Source organism: Mus caroli, chromosome 4 (assembly GCF_900094665.2).
Source record: "Mus caroli chromosome 4, CAROLI_EIJ_v1.1, whole genome shotgun sequence".
Taxonomy (NCBI): Eukaryota; Metazoa; Chordata; class Mammalia; order Rodentia; family Muridae; genus Mus; species Mus caroli.
Window position 1 is genome coordinate 88,208,903 of NC_034573.1, and position 12,979 is coordinate 88,221,881.

Here is a 12,979-nt window from a genome sequence, read left to right on the forward strand (position 1 = left end):
GATTATTCTGAAGGAAAAGAGCAGTGATACTCACTAGATTATTCTGAAGGAAAAGAGCAGTGATACTCACTAGATTATTCTGAAGGAAAAGAGCAATGATACTCACTAGATTATTCTGAAGGAAAAGAGCAGTGATACTCACTAGATTATTCTGAAGGAAAAGCCTCAGTTAACTCAAAGCATATGGGCGCTTAAGTTTTGCTCATTCATTCCTTGTACATAAGAAAAAAGAGAAGTTGAGTTGCAGGGACTGCTCTCCAGGTGTTTGGACCTGCATACGCTCTGTCCTGTGAGGCTGTTTTTTTTTTTTTTTTTTAGGGAAGATTCAAGCATTCACTGTTACGTATACTTTTTATGTGTGTCACCTATATCTGTTGCTTATAAGAATTATAGAACTGTCTGTATTCGAATAATAAAAGTCCACCAATTTGTACATTAGTGCATGGATATAATCATAGTGAGTGGTAAAAAAAGAGCCAAGAAGAAATAAGGAAATGTTGTGCTGAGGAGCCTAGCAGTTTGTTTGCTCTGTCCTTTCTTCTTAGTTTTGACTCCTTAGATACAGCACCATGTTGATATTTTAGCTAGTTGCTTTTGTCTCAAGTCATAAGAATTAGTAGTACAGGAATTGATCACAAAGGGTGTTTTGTATATGTGTTTAAATTTCTATTTCTGAGTAACATTTCTAAAATGAAGATTATTCACATTGTATTGTCTTTCCAAAAGCTGTTTGATTGTGTTCTGCATAATTCACTCCCTTATTTTTAGTTATTTATGTACCTCACTAACGCATGTATTTCTATTCTCCCAGGAGTGAGATAGTATTTTACTTTGTTTTCAGTAATTTTGGGGGATACTATCGCTATCTTAACTGTCTTAATCGTTACTTTCTATTGCAGAGTGAATGTAAAGTAGCAAAATTGAGGGATTATGAGGAAAAACTCATTGTTTCTGCCTGGTATAACAAGGTGTGTTGAGCATCAGTGGTGAGTGGGTTTAAACCCTGTTGATCACTTCCTTGATCTGAATAATAGAAGGAAATATGTTTTATATTAGTACAATACAGTTATGTTACAAGATCTACTGACAGAGTAATACCTTCCCTCATCAGAAAGCCAGTAGACCAAGCTAGAGTATTTTGTCCAGGTAGCATTCATTATACCCACCTGCACCTTCCAGATGTGTGTATGATGTGTCGGGTAGTAAAGTGATATTCTAACACATACATAACTGCTTTGGAATGTTTTTGTTATAATTAAACTTAGTTCTGGTATGCTGTATGTGGCTGCTGTTTACAATGATGTAAAATTTAGTGGATTAAAAGAGAGACACTGAATTTTATGCCCTCTGCCTAGTTTTGTCTGAAATGGAAGAATTGGCTTTTGAATCCTTAGTTTTTTCTCAGCCAAAGCAAGAAAGCATTAGCCAGCTAGAACTGCTGTAATAATTACATTACATTTAGCGTGTTATTTATCTGTTTCTTCATTCAGAGCCTGGCGTTTCAGAAATTGGGCATGGAGTCTCGGCTGGTGAGTGGTGCTAGTGCTTGCAAAGACAGCATTGCGGCTGCTCCTGCACGTTCCTTCTTAGCGCAGCAGCGGCACATCACCAACACCCGAAGAAACCTCTCTGTTAAGGTCCCAGCTGCAGCATCTGACTAGTCTGCAAAGCAAACACAACGGAAGTGCCTCAGAATATCTGTACCCCAAGAAACTACCAGATAGAAAACAAAGGTTAAGATGCTTGGTAGCAGCTAGTCTTATTTTGGTTTCACTTTGAGACAGGGTCTCATAATCCTGAACTGGCTTAGAAATCACAATGTGTTCAAGGATGACCTTGAACAGCAGATCAGTCTTTCCTGCAGTCTCTGCACACTGGGTGGGATTAACGGAAGTAGTTGTAGACCACCATGGCAGGTTTGTATAGTTCTGGGGATCAAACTCAGATGCTCTACTCATGGAGCTGCATTCTCAACCTCACAATCAACTATATTTAAGTCAGAATATATCAAATTAATATCTTCAGCTTCCTTAGAAAGCAGAGTACAGTATCAGCTCTGTCTCTGGGCAGCACATGTGAGTAGTTGGAAGTGTGATGAAGCAAACACTTGTCTTGAAATGGCATCCTGTGAGGGAAAGCAAATGCATATTCCAACTTTATGTTTTTAGTTGTGACAGCAAGTCAAGTTAATTTGCATAAAGTAATCAGTAGTTTGTCATTTAATATCTAGAGTTGCTTTATAGAAAAGTTTCCTGTTACACATGTGGAGAAAAACTGTGCAAGGTGAATTCCTTAGTCTGGTGTGTATAGTTTCCTCTATTTTCAAATTCTGCCCTCTAGAGGATGCTTCAGCATGCTGTAAGCTATAATGCTTGGAAAACTGCTGTTGCGGTGACTTTGTCCTGTAAAAGTGACTCATTAGAAATTTGCAGCTTTGAGTTGTATGCCAGTTTGCACATGTACTGCTGTGAATGAGGACTGAACTATTAGGATGGGAAGTAAACTGACATTTGTGTTTTTGATGAAAAGCAAGCTACACTTGGCATTAGCCACATGCTTTGAAGCATGCTATTCTTGTGGGCATTGCTTTCTAAGAAGGAGTATATCATGTATAATTTTGCCTCTTTAGTGATGGAATAGCTTATAACCATTTTGGTTTCTGCTTGCCTCTAAGGAGTGTCTGGAGCTGTATTTGTGGCATTCGGTTCATTTCTGCCCAACATTTTTTTTCTAGAGGCATTACTTTCCAATTTGGGGTCACTTTTTAAAGTCACAGCTTTGGAATATTAGTTGTTAAATCCCATTGCTTAATGTAGCCACAGGTGGTTTGCTCTTGAGCCAGTCACACCTCCAACACTTAGTAGCCACGTTTCCATCATTGTTGAGAGTTTGTTGAGAGTTCGTGTGCAGTGAGTCACAATCTTGGTTTTTGGTAACTTGAAGAAATTCTTTGATCCTTAGACTATAGATTTAAGAAGTGTTACATCCATTTCAGTTGTACAGAGGAATCAGATGGGGGACAGGAGTGCAGCAGACACAAGGGAGACAACAGTGTGCTTTCCCAGAACATTGCCAGTCATTAGGTGAAGACGTAAACTTGCAGGCTGCATGACCCTCGTTGGGTCAGCTTCTCACCTCTACCCTCATAGCATGAAAGAAGGGATATGTAATATATAAATAAAATGGGGGTGGTGGTGGCTGAGTAAGCCAGATTGAGCTGGCAGGCTGTGGAGCTATGGTCTACATTTTATTCTTAGTCCTTCGTAAATATGAGTATTGTTCTATTTGCAGTGTTAACTCATTTAGATAATTGCCTATAAATTCTTGCCCAGTAATTTTTAACCACTTAAAATAACAAGAATTTCACAATGATTTGGGGTCTTTGAGATTAGTGGCATCTGCCAGGATATTTTGTTTTATCAGGGTTCCTTCTGTTGACTACCTCTTAGATTTTGATGATTCTTGTCTACATTTTACACTGTTGGTTTGTATTTTTGTATCTTATGGTGTCTGCTTGCCTGTGTCTTTTAGTAAAATAAGACTTTAAAATTACTTAGCATGCTATTTAATATTTTCTAGAAATTATGACATTTGGGTATATTTTTGTCAATGAAGACATTGATGGTAGTGTTTGTATTTGCTTATAATTGAGACTTTACAAGTTCCCTTTTAATGGAACTGACTGTAAAACGTCAACTTCAATAAATTTATGTTTCCAATATAATTGCTCATGAATTTCTAAGTAATGTAGCATAAATAAGAATATAAGGATAGTTTCTTTTTTCTTAGTTAAAAAAGCAAATTTTCTGATTTTTCTAGTTTTAAGTAGAATTTTGAATGTTTGATACATGTTTATACCAAACTAGTGTAAAGTTCTATATCATCTAGATTAATCACAGAAATTCAGGCTGTGACCAGGGTGAGATTCTTTCCTTGTATAATTTATGCAGTGAGACTGCTGCCCAGCCAGGTAGAAATCAGATCTAGAACCATGACTTCTCCAAGTATGTTGAAGGGAAGATTGAGTGCATAAAATGGATTTGACAAAAACTGTGTGTTGCAGTGACTATAAAGTTAAAAACAACCTTGAATTTCAAGTGGCTGTTCTTGGAGTGATACTCCTTTCTCTTTTTTGGATATAATTATGACACTGACGTTTATCTTGGGATAAACAATGTATTGAGAAATATTTGAAGTTTATTCTATTTTTTTAATGATCTGACTAATGATTTAGTATAAGTAAAAAAAAAAAATGTCTTGCCTAGCAACCTCTAGCTGAGTATCCTTAGTAATATCTGGTCTTTGATGACTGGAGGTTATACACTTCACAACCACACGTACTTCTGTATAGTGGTATATCTGGCATGTGGGGAGTGATGGTGGTTTATGCCACAGTACTGACATTTTGTGTAAAAATGAATGTAAATGGCTTGTTATACATGCAGTCTTACTGTGATCCTGTTTGTTGCACACATTTATAAAGCACAAGTCATCAGAGGAAATAGTGTGTAGTTACTAAACTTGAGGAAGTTTCAGTGAAGTGTTTAGTTTATTAAAAAGGTCCTTTCTATTTTCTATGGCAAATGCTGTCACACTTGAAAACTAGAAGAAGCAATACTTGATTTATTTTTGTAAGTATTTAGAATATTATTTTAAATAAATAATTGTCAATAAAATTGTGAAATGTTTTACGTAAATAAAGTTCTGCTTCTGATTCAGTTTGCTGTGGTATTTTAGTGGCTACAGATGCATATTTATTTTCCATTTTAGTGAAGGACTAAACCCACTTTGATTGGTAAGCAAAGTCACGTGAATTCAAACTTACATTTTGTGTGTAAACAGCTTACATAAAAGTGATTTTGTGCCTGGCAGTGGTGGCGCATGCCTTTAATCCTAGCACTTGGGAGACAGAGGCAGACGGATTTCTGAGTTCAAGGCCAGCCTGGTCTGCAGAGAAGTTCCAGGACAGCCGGGGCTACACAGAGTCCCTGTCTCGAACAAAACGAAAACAAACAAAAAAAGTGATTTTTGTGTATTCTTTGTCTCTAGCTTCACCATTAGAATGTAGATATCTTTTGATAATGTGGAATTCAGAACATTTCTAGGCAAATTGAGTTATATTGAGGACTAACCTCAATATCTGTCCTTGAATTATCTCTTAATAGTTCCTTTAATGTAACAATTCCTTCATTAATAATTTATTGCATTACCTTAGGCATGGACCACATACCTTTTCCTCCTTGTTACTAGGGCCACATGAGTTCTGGCTGGCTGGATAGGAATAGTACTGAGCTTAAATATGCAGAACATGGGCATGCTCTTCTTAGCCCCATAACCCCTATTGCCTCATGGGTCCTAGAAATCACATTTGAACCCTTCAGCTTTGAGCTTGTAGTCCAAGATTCTCTTGTGTAAAGCTAGTTTGTATTTTGTCCTTTGTCCATCACCGTAACTATGCCCAGCTTGTGTTTATCCTCACAAGCTGTACCTGGACTTTAGAAAAGCACAGGTCCTGTGTTCTCAAAACCTGTATGGAAATGTTTGGCGTGTTGATGTTGCTGACGTGTCTGTAAGTGTGTAATAATCACAGAAGCATTCAAATGTTCCAGATAGAAAAGGATAGAGACAGGGCACAAAATGGAAGACCTGCCTCACTTTAGATGCCCAGCATACCTCCCAAGCTTTATTTTAGAACTTAACTACTCAACTCTAGAATATTGTGGTGCCTTAATGAAACCAAAATCATTTTGTTTTTAATTCATCAAGAATGACGTCTTGACTACTATGGTATCACTAACTACATTATTAAGGGTAGATTCCAGTCACTTCAAGTTGTTTTGGGAGTTGTAATTTGTAGATTACTTAACTGATTAGAACTCTTACGATCATGGAGACTTGGAATTTTACAGATCCAGAGCCAAAATTATTTTTACCTATGCTTAGTCATCTTTGTAGCTATTATAAGGTGTAAAACTTACAAAATGTATTAGCAAACCAGTAACTTCTACCAACCCAAAAGCTAAGAATGTCTTGAGATCTCTAGCAGTTTTCCCCACTTTCCACTGCCACCTCCCTGATGTGCCACCAGTGTTTGTGATAAACACATTACTTATGACTGCCCATAACTGTGAAAATATATGCAGTAACTTTCACAGGGGGATGTTCCTGATCCTTGGCTACAAATAAACTGTGTCTTCATTTTTAGAGAGATTTTGGATTTTGTTCACACATGTACCTGTGAAGTTCTGCTGAATTCTCTTCTGTCCTGTGGAATTCACAATTTCATTATCCTAGTTTACTGGTTCACCTGTCTGCCAGTTGATATATACTCCTAAAACCCTTCTAGTAAATTTTAAACCTGTTGTATTTTTCACTTTGACATTCTCTACATATAACATTGTAACATATACATTATATCACATGTAACTAAATTTTAGAACTTTCAGAAAAAGAAAAAATACTGTCTTGCTGTAGATGAATTATTATTAACTGACATTTCAAAACATGTTTAAGGAAAAATGTTGCTAAAATTGTTTTGATAAAGATTTATTTCCAAAGAAAACAAGGCATTGAAAAGAGGCTTAGACTGGGAGAAGTATTTGTTAAAACATGTAAAAAGAAAAAGAAAAATTATGTTAAAATATATGGATTTATAAAACATATCTAAGATACTGATTCTCTTTCTAAATGATTTTATTTTTTGCAACTATAGTTACATCATTTCCTCCCATGCACACCTCCACTCTAAATTCATGGTCTCTTTTTCTTTCATTGTGTATATATATATATATATATATATATATATGCATATATATGTGTGTATGTATATATATACATATACATACATACACATATTCCTAAATATATAAATCCTACCTGTTCATTTTGGGTGATGTGCCCTATATGTATATGATCTCAAGACTGACCTCTAGATATTGGATAAGCAATTGGGGAGAACTGTACCCTCAGGAAGACCATTTTTCCCTCTCTCCACAGTCCCCAGTTGTCTAGTGTTGAGGCCCCGTGAGATTTCTCCATTTCATGTTCTTTCTGTCCATTGCCTTTTCTTCCCTCGTTCTTCAGGTCTTGTTTAGCCAACCAAAAGAGTTTGCCACACTCCTGCTAGTTGGTAGAAAGCACATGCTGTTCTATGAGCTTTGTAAGGAAAACATCAAACTGCCTGGGAGAAAAAAATTATGGGGATATAATTACTATATTTTGACCATGTATTGTGTTTCTTTGACATCTTCCCTTGGTCCTTACAAATGGCAAAGCAGGTGGGAAGTTACACAAAGTAATAGTTCTAAAACCCCAGTGCCAAACACCAAAACATTTGTGCATTGTATGCCCATCTTGAAGATGCTGTGTCTTTGTCTTATGTCTTTGTCACATTGGAGAGGCCAGGCTGAATGGCTGTTATCTAAGAAGTGGCAGAAAACATGAACTGAGTTCAGGCACTCAGGGGCTACTCCTGTAATGATTGTTCATCTTCTTAACCAAGCTGATCATGTGGCCTTTTCTGGCTTTATTAGGCCATTATGTAAAATAATACAAGGACTAACCAAGTAACCCAGCAAGGGGATAATGATTCCCTTTACCAGGAAGCCTTTAGAGCAGATGCTGTTCTGTCTTTCAGGTAGGCAGGGGAAGTAAGGTAAGCTGTTTATATCAAGAGCATAAGGCAACTGACAAATTGGATGGGACAGTTAGCCAGAGCCGCGGCCTACTTCATCTGGCCACCAGGAGACTCCCTGGAGTCTTAATGTAGTTGGATGTGCATACGAGTGCTGTGGTGTTTTTGGTCCCTGATGTATTCGGACAAAGAGAAGCCTTTGTTCTGACCTTAGTAGGTACAGTAAGCACCACTGGTGACTCAGTGCCAGCTCCTGAAGGCACCCTTTGCAGCTGGCCCCTTTCTTCTTGCTCAGTTTAATGCAACCATTTCAGAAGAAAAGTTCCTGTGCCAGAGCAGAACAAACAGCTCATGGTGAGTGCACAAGAACACAGGGTGACCCAGAAAATACCAGTATCCACAGAGGCAGCTGCCAGCTTATGAGACACACATAGGGGAGTGTGGAGGGTAGACCCAGGGAGCCAGCTGGGAACTAGGGCAGAAACAGAGATTCTCAGAGAGCTATGTTGCTCTGCTGTTTCTGAAAGATGGTAATAAAATTAGCAGAAGGAAAAAAAATACGTCTGAAGAAGAAAATGCAACCAACTCAGTGGCTGGTCAGTCAGCATCTGTGGTTCTAATTTCTGAATGCAACCAGAGAAAGATGACAGCTGAGGGTACGTTCATGGGGGAACATGAAGTAATGTCCCACGTGTATGCAGATTTTATTAAAACTAAGCTTACAGGCAGGAGGATTTAAGTTAATCAGCAAAATATCAAACTCTTAATAGGACAGGTGATATACTCCTTAGAGTGCAAATAGAGGGGATTGTGCCAAGGAGAGCCAGGGCACCCCAGTAAAAATGACAGTGAACACCAGAAACAAGCCTTAAAGAACAAATGTCTCTAGAGAGCCAAGGTGGGAAGCTATCAATATAAAATTACACCTGGTCTTCTTTTTTAAACAATTCACATCATGCCACAGGAGAGGGAAGAGCAAAAGAAAACAGGGAGAAACCAGGGTACCATTTGCAATGCTACTCTTTAAGACATAGATCATTCTGGGGACTTTGCCCAAGTACCCCCTCCCCAAAGATTGCTAGTAGTGAAGAAGAAATAATGAGCTGCTGTAGTTATGAGTTCATATACACACATGTATATTTATGCATGTGGTGAATTTTTCTTTGGATGACAATTTGCATATTTATCTCACTAGACTGAGGGCCCTGAAGTCTTAGTGCCCTTCTACCTCTCCTTGTTCACAGTATCTCCCTTATAATCTATGGCCAGTAAGTATTTGTTGAACTGGGTTGAAAATACTCTTAATTTGAGGCTGCTTTCAAGGTACAGCTCCATCCACTTTTACCACGTAGAAGAAAAAGAGTAACGCAGTTTTACCAAATAAGAAAATGCACTTGGAATGGCTCTATTCTAGGATTCTGCCACCTAAGCAGAATGAAACGAGACCATTTTCCACTTAAAACTTTATCTGTAGTTTTACTTTCAGAAAGTGAACGGTCACTTGACCCCAGGTCTTTATCGTACACCCCTATGCTTAGGCCTGGCCTGTCTTCAGCACAAATATCAAGTTGGTTTAGCCGGAGCCTGTCGTTCCTTAGGGTTCTACTCAGTGACTCTGAAACGTCCCAGATCCTGCTACAAACCCTACCTATCCAGAATGTAGACTGAGCTCAGAAATGTCAAAGCCTGATTTTACTGGTGTTACCATGGCCTCATTTTTCTAGAGATGCATCTTTGTCAGTAGCAAAGGAGGAAAGCATAGTCAGCCTCTCATTTCTGCCCTTTTACCTGACAAGAGGAACTACAGGCACCTCTTTCCACAAACAAAAAAAACAAAACACCTTGCCCATGGCATGGCTCAGTCATTGGTTAATCTGTCATTTCCTTCATCTCTGCTCCATCTTTGTCCTTGCACATTTTGTCGGCAGTTTGGAATGGAGATTATTGTGAGTGGTTGCTGTTTTTAATCCCTTCTCTGGGAGTCCTGCCAGGCCTCAATGGGAGAGGATGTTCCTAGTCTTGCTGTGACTTGGTGTGCCAGGGAGAGGTAATATGTGGTGGTGTGCTTCTCCTTCTGAGAGAGCTGTGGAAGGGGGCACTGGGAGGAGAAGGGGGCGATGTTGGGACATAAAGTTAACAAATTAATGGGGAAAACCAACCTTTTCTTCCTTTTCTTTCCTTGCTTGTGACAGCTAAGGTTGATGTCACTGTCCCTCTTAACAGCCTTTTCCTTTCCTTTCTGTTTCTATCACTTTAAGGGACTTTTGTCTGAGTCCCAACAAACCAGAAAAAAAAAATCCATGGCCTTTTAACCTTTCTTCTTTTTAGCTATTTAAATTTCTTTAGATGTATTTAGGAATGGGGCAGGGAAGGTGAGGTCTTTTGATATGGCTTATTTCAGTGTCCCTAGATTAAACTAGGATTGGGGTCAAAACACTGAGGCTAGAGGCCCCAGGCTCTCTCCTTAGGGCCTTTATCTCCTTCAGTGAGAAACTAGATCCAGCTGGATTCTGTCATTTCTGATGCCATTTTCTTAAATAACTCTCCTGGGGCCAGTGAGTTACAGCTGGTGATGTAAACCGTCAAAGCTTAAGGCCAGTTGTAACTAAGGTTCACACTCCACATAGCCAAGTCCTCTGTGCAAAGGCTGTGAAAGAATGTCTGTGGGGGTTTCAAGGCAAGGAGTTACTAAGGAGCCAGAACATCATTTGCATTGGCTCCACAAACCTACTTCCAGGGTTTGGTTATCTGTGATGACACTGTGCCAATCCTGGTCCAAGGTCGAGGTCACTCAACCACATGCAAACCATAGAGACTGCTTCAGTGCTACTTGCTTTTCCTGCCTGTGAATGAAGAATCATCCCAACTCTGCTAACTTCCAGAGAGAAGAGCATGATGAGGCAGCTACAGACATGCCAGAGAAGAGAACCATTATGATGAAGCTCTGATGCCACACCCATGATTCAGCTCTGACACATATTGCCTGTGCACCACTTTCCAGTGAATACTCAGCCAGTCAGAGTCAAACCAAAGGGTGGATGCTTCAGTGCTTCTTAGAAGGGGGAACAAAATACTCACAGGAGGAAATATGAAGATAGTGTGGAGCAAAGACTGAAGGAAAAGCTGTCCAGAGACTGCCCCACCTGGGCATACAGTCACCAAATCCAGAAATTGTTGTGGGTGCTGGGAAGTACTTGCTGATAGGAGCCTGATATAGCTGTCTCCCTGAGAGGCTCTTTCAGAGCCTGACAAATACAGAGGCAGATGCTGGAAGCCAACCATTGGACTGAGCATGAATCCCTGATGGAGGAGTTGGAGAAGGGACTGAAGGAGCTGAAGGGGTTTGCAGCCCCATGGGGGTAGCAACAGTGTCAACCAGCCAGATCCCTCGGGCAGGACCCCAGGGACTGGACCACCAACCAGAGAGTACACATGGAAGGACCCATGGCTCCAGCCGCTTATGCATCAGAGCCTTGTTGAACATCAGTGGGAGGAGCGGCCCTTGGGCCTGAGGGTCTTTGATGCCCCAGTGTAGGGGAATGCCAGGGCGTGAAGGCAGGAGTAAGTGTATGGATGAACATCCTCATAGAGGCAGAGGGAGAGGGGATGGGATGGAGGTTTCCAAAGGGGAGACCTGGAAAGGGAAAAACTTTTGAAATGTAAATAAAGAAATTATCCAGTTTAAAAAAAAATCAAATAGACGTCTGTGGAAGGAGGATGTTAGCAGTGATTGAAGTTGATGTTCAGCTTGATATAACAAGCCCATAGGAGCATCTTCTCAATGGAAGTTACCTCTTCTAAAAGGACTGTCGCTTGTGTCAAGTTGACATACCACCAACTATCACAGGAATGGGTGAAGTCTTGAGTAAATATGTGTTGTCAGGGTGCATACATCCATGTCAAGGGCCCCAATTTCACTCAGATACATGGGCATAGCAAAGTCTTCTCCAATTGAGGCTCAAAGCTATGGCAGAGCCTTCCTCTGCTTCAAGTATGAGGGTTTAGGAACAACTGACTATTATATAGAGAGAATTTATCAGTGGCAACTTCCTTCTGAGCTTGCCTGAGGCTGCTTTTCTATAGAGAACTCCTCCTGATATTAGGTAACCATGCCTCCTTGGTCAGCTATAGACAATGTACCTCCTCAATTCACTTGTATAAAATAAATGCACTGCTGCATTTATTGGTGGCTGTTTTTAGAATAGCAGTGTTCTGTGTGACAAGAAGTGTGACAGACTTAAGATGGCCTGAGTACTCATGCGTTTTGTCCCCTTTCCTATATCTTAGGAAACGTGACCATTCCTGCAGACTTGTCAAGATGGCAAAAGTCTCTTGCCTTCCTAGTAGCTACACATTATCCTACTTCATCTCGAGAGACCTCAGTGACACAGATGGCCCTCTATTTAAACTGCCTTGGCGCCTCTCTCTTTGAGTGATCTCTCTTTAATCTGGAACTTTGGTTCTAATGTGGTGTCTGAAATCTCCAGTTTTCCATAGCTTCCAGTGTCTACTTCTCTAGTCACATGCCATTCAATAGCTTAGGTCACAAGGACAAAGGTTCAGACAACTTTTTCCACTTTCCACCCACATGGCCCAATCAAGCTATGGAATTTTCCTAGATTTTAATGGGAATGTATACTAATTTAATATGAAATATCCCTTACATACAGATTTGGCTACAAATTCAATTTGAAGAAGTCAAACAATTTGACAGTTTGTGCAGAAAATAAAAAGCATTTCATTTGTATAGTAGATCATGTTCAGGTGATATGGTCCATTATAAAAAACAGAAAACAATAATTTAAAAAGAATTTTAATAGAACTTTGATGATAGTTTTGTCTTTGCTCTGATACTTTCCCCATGTGTCTTTCATTATTTAGTGACAAAAAATCTACAAAATACTTGAACAGACTCTAAAATGATTTTGAGGTTCCTAGAGTAACTTAAAAGTTAATGTTTCTCATGAAAACATAAAATGTGTTTTCACAGAGGATTTGCTAACATAATCATTAGAGAAAACCAGCACAGATGGGTTTACTGTAAGTCCAGATCTTAGTTTAGCAGGTGTCCCCATAACTCCTTTGAGTGTGTGTGCGAGTGTGTACGCGTGGTCCCTTTAGTCCCTTTCACGCTGCTGTAATTCCTTAAGCTTTTCACATCATTCAAAGTTCAGGTGTTTTGAAAGATTAAAAAGGGTGTCTTTTACAAAATGCCTCAGTATCTTCTTCATGACCTGATTAGTGCTGTTATCATCTTCTCTGTCGGGAGAACAGAATGACCGCATGCCGTATTCTCATCACATCTACCTGACAGCATTTAGGCTTGAGATTTTTTGGGCGGGAACA

At 39.5% G+C, this 12,979-nt stretch overlaps 2 protein-coding genes across 2 annotated transcripts in view; one reads left to right on the forward strand and one right to left on the reverse strand.

Moving 5' to 3' along the window:
* The window catches only part of Hook1 (hook microtubule tethering protein 1), a 54,440-nt gene extending 49,722 nt beyond the window's left edge, over positions 1–4,718 (forward strand). The window contains exons 21-22 of the mRNA XM_021160006.2: positions 900–968; positions 1,491–4,718. Of these exons, the coding sequence (XP_021015665.1) occupies positions 900–968; positions 1,491–1,661 (240 nt within the window). The 3' untranslated portion in view covers positions 1,662–4,718. The remainder of the gene's footprint in view (positions 1–899; positions 969–1,490) is intronic.
* Positions 4,719–6,537: 1,819 nt separating this feature from the next.
* Positions 6,538–12,979, reverse strand: part of LOC110292766 (cytochrome P450 2J3-like) — a 50,538-nt gene continuing 44,096 nt past the window's right edge. Inside the window, exon 9 of the mRNA XM_021160319.1 lies at positions 6,538–7,180. Coding sequence (XP_021015978.1) covers positions 7,149–7,180 — 32 coding nt within the window. The 3' untranslated portion in view covers positions 6,538–7,148. The remainder of the gene's footprint in view (positions 7,181–12,979) is intronic.